This window comes from Chiloscyllium punctatum, chromosome 36, assembly GCF_047496795.1.
Source record: "Chiloscyllium punctatum isolate Juve2018m chromosome 36, sChiPun1.3, whole genome shotgun sequence".
Classification (NCBI taxonomy): Eukaryota; Metazoa; Chordata; class Chondrichthyes; order Orectolobiformes; family Hemiscylliidae; genus Chiloscyllium; species Chiloscyllium punctatum.
Window position 1 is genome coordinate 45,761,728 of NC_092774.1, and position 12,724 is coordinate 45,774,451.

At 46.6% G+C, this 12,724-nt stretch overlaps 1 protein-coding gene across 1 annotated transcript in view; it reads right to left on the reverse strand.

Annotated features, from left to right (window-relative positions):
* Positions 1–2,399: 2,399 nt before the first annotated feature.
* Positions 2,400–12,724, reverse strand: part of LOC140460077 (uncharacterized) — a 62,758-nt gene continuing 52,433 nt past the window's right edge. The window contains exon 7 of the mRNA XM_072554478.1: positions 2,400–3,199. Coding sequence (XP_072410579.1) covers positions 2,526–3,199 — 674 coding nt within the window. The 3' untranslated portion in view covers positions 2,400–2,525. The remainder of the gene's footprint in view (positions 3,200–12,724) is intronic.

The window sequence follows — 12,724 nt, forward strand, 5'->3', positions numbered from 1 at the left end:
CATCATCAGATATGGAGCATGATGACATAATTACAACCAATCAATACATGATATCACTTCATGGGTAGAAGCTTGAACCAATGATATTGGTTAAGTTGTATTGGTTTATGTCACCTTTTCAAAGATTCACAACTTGCAAAATGTGGTTTAGTGATTCCTCTACGAGGACTTGCAGCTTGCAAGTGTGGTTAGTATTTCCTCATCTTATCCATCTGCTGCTTCACAGCTTTAACTATAGGTAGTCAGATAAGCATGGGGAAACGTCAGTCTGCGGTTTCTAGTTTTTGTCTGGTTCAGAGCAATCTAACTTAGCAGTGCAGAAGCCCTTTTGTGCAGCTCCTTTATCTGTTTTGTCCTACCTCCTAGAGGCCCATATCCTCACCCTTGGCGGAGGAATCAATGACCAGGTGGCATAGATTTAAGAAGCAGGAGATTTAAAGGGAGTGTGGGGAGATAGAAATCTGGAACTCTCTGCCCCTAAGGTTGGTAGAGGCAGCAACCCTCATAACATTTAAGTAGTACTTAGATGTACACGTGCAATGTCAAGGTTATGGCTGTATTGCTGATAGATGGGATTAGAATAGTTGTGGTTTTTTTTCTTTGGCTGATATAGACTCGCTGGACTGAACGGTCCTTTTCAGTGCTGCAGCCCTCCATGACATTATGCAGCTGGAGGACACTGGAGAATCATTGAAGTGGAATGGAATGGCTCTCCTTGCCCCAGGTTGCAGTGAGATCAAGGAGGATGAATAGAGTTTCCCTCAGTCATACCAGTGGAGAGGTTCAGATATTAAGATCTGGGAACAGTGGGCAGGCATTTAGGAAGAGTCCTGGTGACTCAGTGGTTAACGCTGTCGTAGTGTAGCAGCCAGGGGTTCAGGTACCTAATCCTTTGAAGTTTGCATCACGTAGAGATAGGGAAGTTTAGAAGGTATTTAGCACGCTCTCCTTCATTGCTCAGACCTTTCAGTAGAGGAGTTAGGACATTATGTTGAGATTGTACAGGACATTGGTCAAGTCTCCTCTGGAATACCGTGGCCAGTTCTGGTCGCCCCGTTACAGGAAGGATATTATTAAGCCGGAGAGAATTCCGGAGAGATTTACAAGCATGCTGCCAGGAATGGAAGGTTTCAAGTTATAAGAGGAGGCTGGATAGCCTGGGACTTCTCTCGCTGGAGTGTAGGAGGTTGAGAGGTGACCTTTATAGAGGTTTCTAAAATCATGAAGAGTGTAGTTAAGTTGAATGGTAGGTGTTTTTCTTTCCCGAGGTTGGGGATTTGAAGACTAGGGAGTATATTTTTAAAATGAGAGGAGAAACATTTAGAAAGACATGAGGGGCGTATTTTTTTACACAGAGTAGTTTGTATGCGGGGTGAACTTCCAGCGGAAGTTGTGGATGTGGGTCCAGTTATAACATTGACAAGACATTTAGGAAAGATTAGGAGGAATATGGGCCAAGCGCAGGCAGGTGGGACTAGTTCACTTTGGGATTACGATCAGCATGGACTGGTTGGACCAAAGGGCCTGTTTTTGTGCTAAATGACTCGTAGCACCTGGGGCCCAGGTTCAGTTTCAGCCTTGGGTGACCGTCTGTGTGGATTCTGTGTCTAAAGATGTGCAGGTTCGGTGGATTAGACAAGGCAAATGTCGGGTTACGGGGATAGGATGGGGGTGCATAGTCCAGAGGGAATGCTCTTTGGTGGGCTGGTGCAGACTCGGTGAGCGGAATGGCCTTTATGGGTGGCACAGTGGCTCAGTAGTTAGCACTGCTGCCTTACAGCACCAGGGTCCCAGGTTCGATTCCAGCCTCTGGTGACTGTCTGTGTGGAGTTTGCACATTCTCCCTGTGTTTGCGTGGGTTTCCTCCGGGTACTCCGGTTTGCTCCCACAATCCAAAGATGGCCGGTCAGATGAATTGGCCATGCTAAATTGCCCATAGTGTTAGGTGCATTAGTCAGAGGGAAATGGGTCTGGGTGGATTACTCTTCAAAGGGTTGGTGTCGTTGGGCCGAAGGGCCTGTTTCCAGACTGTAGGGAATCCAATCTAATCTATGCACACTTGAGGGATTCTAAATAGCGAAGCACTTTTGGAGACAAAAATGACGTTGGGAGTTGGAGAGCAGTTTCAAGCATGAAGGTGGTGTTGGAGGATTTGTTTATCAAAGTGGGATTACGAATGACCGATTTAAAGGGGCCAGAGAGGGGATCATTTACACACCAGAGCATGTGGGGATTCTGTGTGATTAGCCCTTTAATAGGATCAATGGAGGCGGACAAACTGACAGCTGAGAATGACGTCAGAGAAGGTGTGAGGTTGGAGGAGACCGTGCAGAGAAACAGCCCTTTCAAAAGGAACTAACTGTGGTGCAGATCATCAAGACTTGACACATTAGGTGGGTCACACGAAGCTGACTTTTTATTTGAATTTATCCAGGATATTGACATACATAACTAAACTATGGTCTATTTACATGAGCAAAGAACGTGGTTGTACCTTGGACGTGATTCACAGCAAAATCCGTCCATCACATTTTCTTGTGAACTTGCTGGTGTCTTAGCAGGTGGGCTGACTGAGTAAATCCCTTGCCACACTCGGGGCAGCTGAATGCTCGTACCCCGCTGTGAATTCGTTGGTGTGTCTGCAGGTTGCACAATTGAGTGTATCCCTTCCCACACTCTGAGCAGATGAACGGCCTCTCCCCAGTGTGAAGCCGTTGGTGTATGGTGAGGTTATACGATTTCTTGAATCCTGTCCCACAGTGAGGGCATCTGAATGGTCTCTCGTCAGTGTGAGCACGCTGATGGGACATGAGGTCCCAAGATCTTTTAAAGCTCTTCCCGCAGTCTGGACACCCAAAAGGTCTCTCGTCCGTGTGAACCTGCTGGTGCTGCAACAGGTTGGATAACTGGTTGAATCCCTTCCAACATTCCGAACAGGTGAATGGCCTTTCCCCAGTGTGACTGCGCCGATGCCTTTCCAAGTCAGAGGGTGACGTGAATGCCTTCCCACAGTCCCCACATTTCCACGGTTTCTCCCCAGTGTGACTGAGCTTGTGTCTCGACAGGCCAGAGGAGTGGCTAAAGACTCGTCCACACACAGAACACGCGTACGGTTTCTCTCTGCATTGAATGGTGCTCTTTGCTTCCATGTTCTGAATCCAAAGACATTCAGGTCCTGATGTGACATGGGATTTCACATGTCAGGTTTCTGACTGCAAATCCTCCCTTTTCAAACTCCCTAGTCAATTGAGTTAAAACAGAAACATAGGAGTGAGAGATAAACTTGTAGAATTGAATTGAGAGGATCTGGTAATTTGTGAAACGATGAATACAATAACGATTGTGAAAGCTGCTAGATTGCTGAACCAGTTGAGATTTTATGACAATGTCTTTCCAGTCCAAAAATGTGCATGTTAGGTGGAGTAGCCATGGCAAATGCAGGGTTATACGGTGGGATGTTCTTCGGAGGGTTGGTGTACACTTGGGGGAAAATGGCCTGCTTCCATGCTGTAGAATCTATGATTTGGGGAAAGGAACGTTCCCCCATATCTGGACCTACAGAAGACTCAGGCCTCAATAAACAGCAAGAATGTGTGTGTGTGTGTGTGTGTGTGTGTGTGTGTGCGTGCGCAGTCAAAGAGTGTCCGCGATGGAATGTCTCCACTTCTGTAAAATCAGCAAAATTGCATTAGTCTCAGCCAAACTGGTTTTGCAACTCTAATCCTTTCCCCTGTTAACTCTACTTGACAGTGCTGACACTTTCCTTGCTGGCCTATCATATTCCACATCTATTAATCTTCAGATTATTCAGAACTGTGTCCTTTCTCAAGGCATGACCCTTCCACAGTCACCACTCTGCCCAGCGACCTCCAAAGATTCCATGTTCAGGAGCACCTCAAATTGTAAATTCACCTCCTTATTTCCCAAGACCAATGCAGTTTTTTTTTGTCCTACAGCCAGAACAGACCTTAACCTTTCCATGCTTAAAGGCTGATGTATTCAGCTTTTGATTAATTGAGTCAGATATTTATATTATGAGAAAGTAAGGGCTGCAGATGCTGGAGATCAGAGTCGAGAGTGTGTTGCTGGGAAAGCACAGCAGGTCAGGCAACATCGGAGGAGCAGGAGAATTGACGTTTCAGGCATAAGCCCTTCATCAGGAATGAGAGATAAATGGAAGGGGGGGCTAATGTGTTCAGAGTGGGAGGTGGCTGAGAAAGCGATAGGTTGATGAAGGAGAAGGTGATAGGTCAGAGGGGGAGTGATGATAATGGGACTGGGATAATGTGAGGGAAGAAGAGATGAGGAAGCTGTTGAAATTCACATTTATCCTGTGTGATTTCAGGATCCCAAGGCAGAATATGAGGCATTCTTCTGTCCAGGCGTCAGGTGATAACAGTCTGACAGTGGAGGAGGCCCAGGATCTACATGTCCTTGATGAAGTGGGAGGGGAGCTAATGTGTTTAGCCTTTGAGCGGTAGGGTTGGTGGGTGCGGGTGTCCCAGAGATATTCTCTGAAACGATCTGCAGGAAGGCGTCCTGTCTCCCTGAAGTTGAGGAGATCACATTGGGTGCAATGGATGCAGTAGATGCCAGTGGTAGAGGTACAGCCCCCCCTCCCATTTATCTCTCATTCCTGATGAAGGGCTTATGCCCGAAACATCGATTCTCCTGCTCCTCGGATGCTACCCTGACCTGCTGTGCTTTCCCAGGAATTTCCATTATGTTTGTCTTTGAGTTTAGCACCTGCAAATACTCCTAACGTGGTATCCTGCAAAAGAATTAGCAAAACAATCCTTCACTGTCGGTTCCTGATAGAAATCTAGAAGTAATAAACATTTCTCTTGGTATGAGTTGCTCAGTTTAAATCCTTCCTACTACAGTAATGGAATGCCACTCAGCACCTTGCCCCCTATAAAGATGGCGTCCACGCATGCGTGCCGCGATATATTGCCACGCAGAAAGATGTCGGCGCGAATTCGGGCCTACGAACTTTTGAGGCCCACGGCCATTTCCCCATCTGCCGGGAAGACCAGATCGGGAGATCCTAATCGGGCCTGGCAGCCGACATCGGGCTTTTATGAAACTTCCCAGCACACATTGACGCCGTTTGTCTTTTCCCCCGCCCCCCCTGCCACTGTGTCTGTTCCTTTACCGTCTCCACAATCTCGCGCACTGGGCCATCTCTTCAACTCAGGGCGACACTGCGTCTGCGCAGACCGTCAACGTCCGTCGGGATGGTCACGTGGGCAGTCGCTTGGTCCGCCCTTCATTCACTCCGATTGGTTCGAGTCGCTCAGCTCTGCCCACCCCCTCGATTGACCCGGAGCCTCCGCCAATCAGCCATTGTCTCATTGTGACGCGGGAGGCAGGTTGCTCCTCTTCTGAGGGTGTGACAGAGGAAGGGTCCAGAAGGAGAGGGAGTCCACAGTAGATGACAGAGAGGCAATCTGGTGAGTGACAGAAGGAGGCAGGGGTCCAGGCCCCGGTAGGAATCTGGGAAAAGAAGGGACCGAGGATTGGCAGATGGAGTTCAATGCAGATTAACGTGAGGTGCTGCAATTTTGGAAAGGCATATCAGGGCAGGGACTCATACACCTTAACGGTAAGGAACTGGGGAATGTTGCAGAACAAAGATACCTTGGAGAGCAAGTTCACACTTCATTGAAAGTGGAGTTGCAGGCAGGTAGGATAGTGAAGAAGGCATTTGGTATGTTTCCTTTATCTGGATTAGTGGTGCTGGAAGAACACAGCAGTCCAGGATTCCTGATGAAGGGCTTTTGCCCGAAACGTCGATTTCGAAGCTCCTTGGATGCTGCCTGGACTGCTGTGCTCTTCCAGCACCACTAATCCAGAATCTGCAGTCAATGTTTTTAACCTTGTTTCCTTTATCTGGCAGGATGTGGGGATGCTGGTGTTGAACTGAGGTGGATAAAGTTTAAAACTCTCAACCACCATGTTATAGTCCCAGCAGGTGTATTTGGAAGTACAAGCCTTCAGAACAGTGCTCCAAAAGTTTGTACTTCCAAATAAACCTGTTGGACTATAACCGGATGTTGTGTGATTTTTCAACTTTATCTGTCAGAGCGTTGAGTGTAGGAGTTGGGAGGTCATATTGGCTAAGCCACTTTCGGAATATTGCATGCAATTCTGGTCTCCTGCCTATAGGTGGGATGTTGTGAAACTTGCAAACATCTTCTGAACCCTTTCAAGGATGTTGCCAATGTTGGACGGTTTAAGTTGTAGAGGAGAGGCTGAATAGGCTGGTGCTGTTTTCCCTGGAGGCTTAGCGGTGACCTTATAGAGGTTTATAAAATCATGGGGGGGGGGGGTCATAGATATCCAAGGTCTTTTTCCCTGGGGTGGGGAGGTCCAGAACTAGAGGACATAGGTTTAGGGTGAGATGGGAAAGATTTAAAAAGGATCCTAAAGGGGCATCTTTTTCATGTCGAGGGTGGTGCCTGTATGGAATGAGCTGCCAGAGGAAGTGGTGGAGGCTGGTATGATTACAACATTTAAAAGGTATCTGGTTGGGTATATGAATAGGAAGGGTTTAGTGGGATATGGGTCAAGTGCTGGTAAATGGGACAAGATTAGTTTAGGATATCTGGTCGGCATGGATGCGTTGGATCAAAGGTTCTGTTTCCATGCTGTATATCTCTGACTCTAAATGGCAACTTAAAATCAATGCACTCCTTGACCAAAAGCCCATGTGTAAAAGTGATGGGAAAATGGGACTTGGTGCAAGAAAGAGTAATGGCAGCGGAGTTCGAATGATCTCTGCGTCTGGGTGGGAGTAGATAAACGTGAGGGGCTGGTGAGGAATGTGTTGGAAATGTTCAGTCTAAAGGTAAGAGACAAAAAAACCTTACAGATGCTGGAATCCAAAGTAGACAGGCAGAAGGCTGGAAGAACACAGCAAACCAGGCAGCATCAGGAGGTGCAGAAGTTGACATTTCAGGTGTAACCCTTCTTTAAGTTTCACGGGCATAAATAAGGGCTTCGACAGCAGATGAGGTGGGCTTGGGGATCAGAACGGTGAAGCTGAACAGATTGAAATACCTGGTTCTGTGGATCCGAAACGTTAACTCTGATTTCTCTCCACTGATGCTGCCTGACCTGCAGAGCTTTTCCAGCAATTTCTGTCTTTGTTTCTGATTTCCAGCATCTGTGGTTCTTTCTGTTTCCATATTTTGAACCATCTAGTATTAGGGATGGTGTGGTTATGTTATCAGAACTCGTCAAAGATGATCCCGAGATTGTGAAGTCCCAGGTAGATGGGAGGGGGGGATTCGGTTTGCATTGAACTAAACTTATAAGGGTGACTGTTGGAGGACATTTCTGTTCATCCAGGCCTGGATGTGCAATAAGCTGATTGATAATTGAGGGGGGTGGGGGTGGGGGTGGGGGGGAATCATTGGACAGCTTCTGGAGAAAGACGTGAGTTCAGGCTGACACCAGGAGAGAGGGAAATTACACAGACAGTTTTGTCCAGGGGAAGACATGCAAGCAGCAGAGGCAAATTGACTCACTGTTGGTGACAAAGAAGCTCCATAAGCTGTTCTACTTGTTGGAGGTGAGGATGGCGGAGACAGGGAGAGCCCTTCGAAAGTAACTAACCGGTGTTAGTGCTGTTTTTAAAAAAAACTCAACACACACGCGCACTCTGGTTAACACAAAGCTGATTTATTTCATTTATAACCCGAATATGAACTGGGCTGGAGTTTATGAACATGGTTGAGTCTTGGATGAGATTAACAGCAAAATCCAGTCACTGCAGTTAATAGTGAAGGGGCTGGTGTCTCCTTATGTGGGACGGCTGACTGAATCCTTCTCTCACTGAGAGCAAGTGAATGGCCTGTCCTCTCTGTGAGTTCATTAGTGCAAAGACTATGGGCCCTGACTGAAGACTTGCACTCCAGAAGGTGCTCCTCTAGCCTAGCTCTTTCAGGACAGTTAAACACACTCTTATCTACCCAACAATGTGGAAGATTGCCCAGCCACGTCCTGTACAGAAAAAAATGGACAGATCCAGTCAGTCAACTCTTGATAATCAGTAAAGTGACGGAAGGTGTCATCGACAGCTCCATCAAACAGTACCTGTTCAGTGACCCCCAGTTTGGGTTCTGCCAGGGCCACTCAGCTCCTGACCTCATCACAGCCTTTGTTTCAAACATGGAAAAAAGGACTGAATTCCAGAGGGAAGGGGAGAATGACAGCCCGTGGCATCAAGGCTGCATTTGACCAGACGTGGCATCAAGGAACCCAAGAGAAACTGGAATCAATGGGTATGACGGGGCAAACTCTCTGGTTGGACTCATGCCTGCCCCATAGGAAGATGGTTATGGTTGTTGGAGGTCAGCCATCTTAGTTTCAGGACACCTCTGCAGGAGTTCCTCAGGGTTGTGTCCTAGGCCCAACTATCTTCGGCTGCTTCATCAATGACCTTCGCTGCATCGTAAAGTCAGAGTGGGTGTTTGCTGATGATTAATTGTACAACGTCAGCACCATTTGTGACTCCTTGGATAGTGAATCATTCTATGTTCAAACGTGACAAGATCTGAACAAAATCCAGACTTGGGCTGACAAGTGGCAAGTAACACTCATGCCACAAAAATGCCAGATAATGACTCTCTCTAATAACAGGCAATCTAACCAATGTCTCTTGACATTCAATGGTGTTACCATCAAGGACTGTACTAGGACTCATCTACTGAGGTACAATGGGCTGAGGTTAGAAACGGGAGAGGAGAGATCACCCGATTGGGAGTTTTCTGTAGGCCTCCGAATTGTTCCAGGGATGTAGAGGAAACGATTGCAAAGATGATTCTCGAAAGAGTGAGAGTAACAGGGTAGTTGTTATGGGGAACTTTAACTTGGCTAATATTGACTGGAAATGCTCGAGTTTGAGTATTTAAGATGGGTCAGTTTTTGTCCAATGTGTGCAGGAGTGTTTCCTGACACACAGTATGTAGACAGGCCAACAAGGGGCGGGGCCATATCAGATTTGGTACTGGCTAATGAACCCGGTCAGGTGTTAGATTTTGAGACAGGTGAGCACTTTGGTGATAGTGACCACATTTCGGTTACGTTTACTTGAGCGATAGAAGGGCACAAGTATATACCGCAGGGCAAGAGTTATAGCTGGGGGAAAGGCAATTATGATGCAATTAGGCAAGACTTAGGATGCATAAGATGGGGAAGTAAACTGCAGGGGATGGACACAGTTGAAATGTGGAGCTTATTCAAGGAACAGCCACTGCGGGTCCCTGTTAAGTATGTACCTTGCAGGCAGGATGGAAGTGGTCGAGCAAGGATACAGAGGTTTACTAACGAAGATGAATCTCTTGTCAAGAGGAAGAAGGAGGCTTATGAAAAGATGAGATGTGAAGGCTTAGTTGGGGCACTTGAGCATTAAAAGTTAGCCAGGAAGGACTTAAAGAGAGAGCTAAGAAGAGCAAGGAGGGGATGTGAGAAGTCTTTGGTAGGTAGGGTCAAAGAAAACCCGAAAGCTTTCTATAGGTATGTCAGGAATAAAACAATGACTAGAATAAGATTAGGGCCTGCCAAGGACAGTAGTGGGAAGATGTGCGTGGAGTCCAAGGAGATAGGAGAGGTGCTGAGTGAATATTTTTAATCAGTATTCACACTGTAAAAAGACAATGTTGTTGAGGAGAATACTGAAATACAGGCTATTGCATTAGATGGGGATGAGGTTCATAAGGAGAAGGTGTTAGCATTTCTGGAACATATGAAAATAAATAAGTCCCCTGGGCCAGATGGGATTTATCCTGGGATTCTCTGGGAAGCCAGGGAGGAGATTGCGGAGCCTTTGGCTTTGATCTTTATGTCGTCATTGTCTACAGGAATAGTGCCAGAAGACTGGAGGATAGCAAATGCTGTTCCCTTACTTAAGCAGAGTAGTAGTAATTATAGACCAGTGAGTCTTTCTTCGGTTGTGGGTAAAGTGTTGGAAAGGATTATAAGAGAGAGGATTTATAATCATCTAGAGAGGAATAACTTGATGAGGGATAGTCAACACTATTTTGTGAAGGTTGGGTCTTGCCTCACAAGCCTTATTGAGTTCTTTTGAGATGGTGACCAAAAAGGCGGATGAGGGTAAAGCAGTCAATGTAGTGTATATGGATTTCAGTAAAGGTGTTTGATAAGGTTCCCCACGGTAGGCTATCTCAGAAAACATGGAAAGAGCAGGCCAGGTGAATTGCCCGTAGTGTTAGGTGCAGGGGTAAATGTAGGGGAACGGGTCTGGGTGGGTGGTTTGGATCAGAAATTGGCTGGCTGTAAGAAGACAGAGGGTTGTGGTTGATAGGAAGTGTTCATCATGGAGTTCAATTACTAGTGGTGTACTGCAAGGATTTGTTTTGGGGCCACTGCTGTTTTTCGTTTTTATAAATGATCTGGATGAGGGTGTAGAAAGATGAGATAGTAAAGTTGTGGATGACACTAAGGTCTGCGCAGTTGTGGCCAGTGGAAGGATGTTGCCGGTGTCAGAGGGACATAGGTAAGCTGCAGAGCTGGGCTGAGAGGTGGCAAATGGAGTTTAATGCGGAAAAGTGTGAAGTGATTCACTTTGGAAGGAGTAACAGGAATACAGAATACTGGGTTAATGGTAAGATTCTTGGTAGTGTAGATGAACAGAGACATCTGTGTCCATGTGCGTAGATCCTTGAAAGTTGCCACCCAGGTTGATAGGGTTGTTAAGAAAGCTTTTACTGGTAGGGGGGATTGAGTTTCAGAGTCACGAGGTCATGTTGCAGTTGTACGAAATTCTGGTGCGGCCACACTTGGAATATTGTGTACGGTTCTGGTTGCCCCATTACAGGAAGGATGTGGAAGCTTTGGAAAAGATGCAGAGGAGATTTACCAGGATGTTGCCTGGTATGGAAGGAAGGTCTTATGAGGAAAGGCTGAGGTATTGAGGCTGTTTTCATGAGAGAAGGTTAAAAAGGTTAATAAATGCATACAAGATGATCAGAGGATTAGATAGGGTGGACAGTGAGAGCCTTTTTCCTCAGATGGTGATGGCTTGCATGAGGGGACATAGCTTTAAATTGAGGGGAGATAGACACAGGACAGATGTCAGAGGTAGTGTCTTTACTTGGGGAGTAGTAGGGGCATGGAACACCCTGCCTACAACAGTAACAGACTTGCCAACGTTAAGGGCATTTAAGTGGTCATTGGATAAACATATGGATGAGAATGGGATAGTGTAGGTTAGATGGGCTTCAGATCGATTTCACAGGTCGGTGCAACTTTGAGGGCCAAACGTCCTGTAGTGCGCTGTATTGTTCTATGTTCTATGTTCAATCCTCCCTTATCAACATTCTTGGAGAGTGGGGGGAGTTACCATTGAGCAGAAACTCCCAGTGAACTCACCACATAAATGCAGTGGCTAAAAGAGCAGGTTAGAGGCTAGGAATATTGTAACTCACCACCTGACTCCCCAAAGCCTGTTGATCATCTTCAAGGCACAAGTCAGGAGCGTGATGGAATACTTCCCAGTTGCCTGGATGGGTACAGCTCCAACAAACACTCAAGAGGCATGACAGCATCAAGGACAAAATCAGCCTGCTGGTTTGACACATCCACTCCCTCTCCCACCAAGGTTCAGTAACAGCACTGTCTAGTATTTACAGGTGCACTGCAGAAATTTACCAAAGATCCTCAGATAGCATCTTGCAGATGCACGACCACTTCCATCTAGAAGGACAAGGGAAACGGACACATGGGAACACCACCCCCTGCAAGTTCCCAACCAAGCCACTCACCATCCTGACTTAAAAATATATCACTGTTCCTTCATGGTCACTGGGTCAAAATCCTGGAATTCCCTTCCCCAGGGCATTTAGGGTCATCCTACAGCATATGGACTACAGTGGTTGAAGAAGGAAGCTCACCATCACCTAATTAGAGGCGGGTAATAAACTCTGTCCAGCCAGCTATGCCCATGTCTCATGAGTAAATTAGAAAATTCTCTCAGCAAACTGGATGACGGAATGAGTGGATTCTCTCCCACACTCAGCAAGAGTATAGTTTCGCTTTACTGAACTCGCTGGTGTCCAGTGAACTGGAATAATGCCCTGAACTCAGTCCTGCAGTGAGAGCATCTGAACGGTCTGTACCTAGGGAACTCACTGGTGTGAGAGCGGGCTGGATGATTGGGTGAATCCTTTTCCACACTCTGAGCAGGTGAAAGTCCACTTCCTGGAGTGAATGCAGTGGTGTGCAGTGAGCTGGAATGGCAGCCTGAACAGACTCTTGTTGATGGGACACCAAGTCCCTGGAATATTTATTGTAATTCCAGCAATGTGGGCGTTAAAAAGGTCTCTTCCCAGTAGAAATTCTCTGGTGTCTCAGCAGGTTGGATGACTCAACAAAGCCCTTCTCACAGAGAGAGCAGAGGAATGGTCCTTCCCCAGTGTGAACTGACTGGTGCTTATGAAGGTGGTGAAGTTGATGTAGTTTGTGTGGATTTCAGTGAAGCTTTTGATGGGGATTTGCACGGGACATTCGTTAAGTCAGTAAGAGCCCTTGGAATCAAGGGAAAATTTGATTCCGAATTGGCTTAGAGGGTGTAAGCAGAGGGTGATGATTGAAGGGTATTATGATTGGACGTCTATGTCCAGTGGTGAAACTAAGGGTTCTGTGCTCGGTCCCTTGCTATTCGCAACATACATTTAAAGGCGGCAGGTACAAAGTTCCT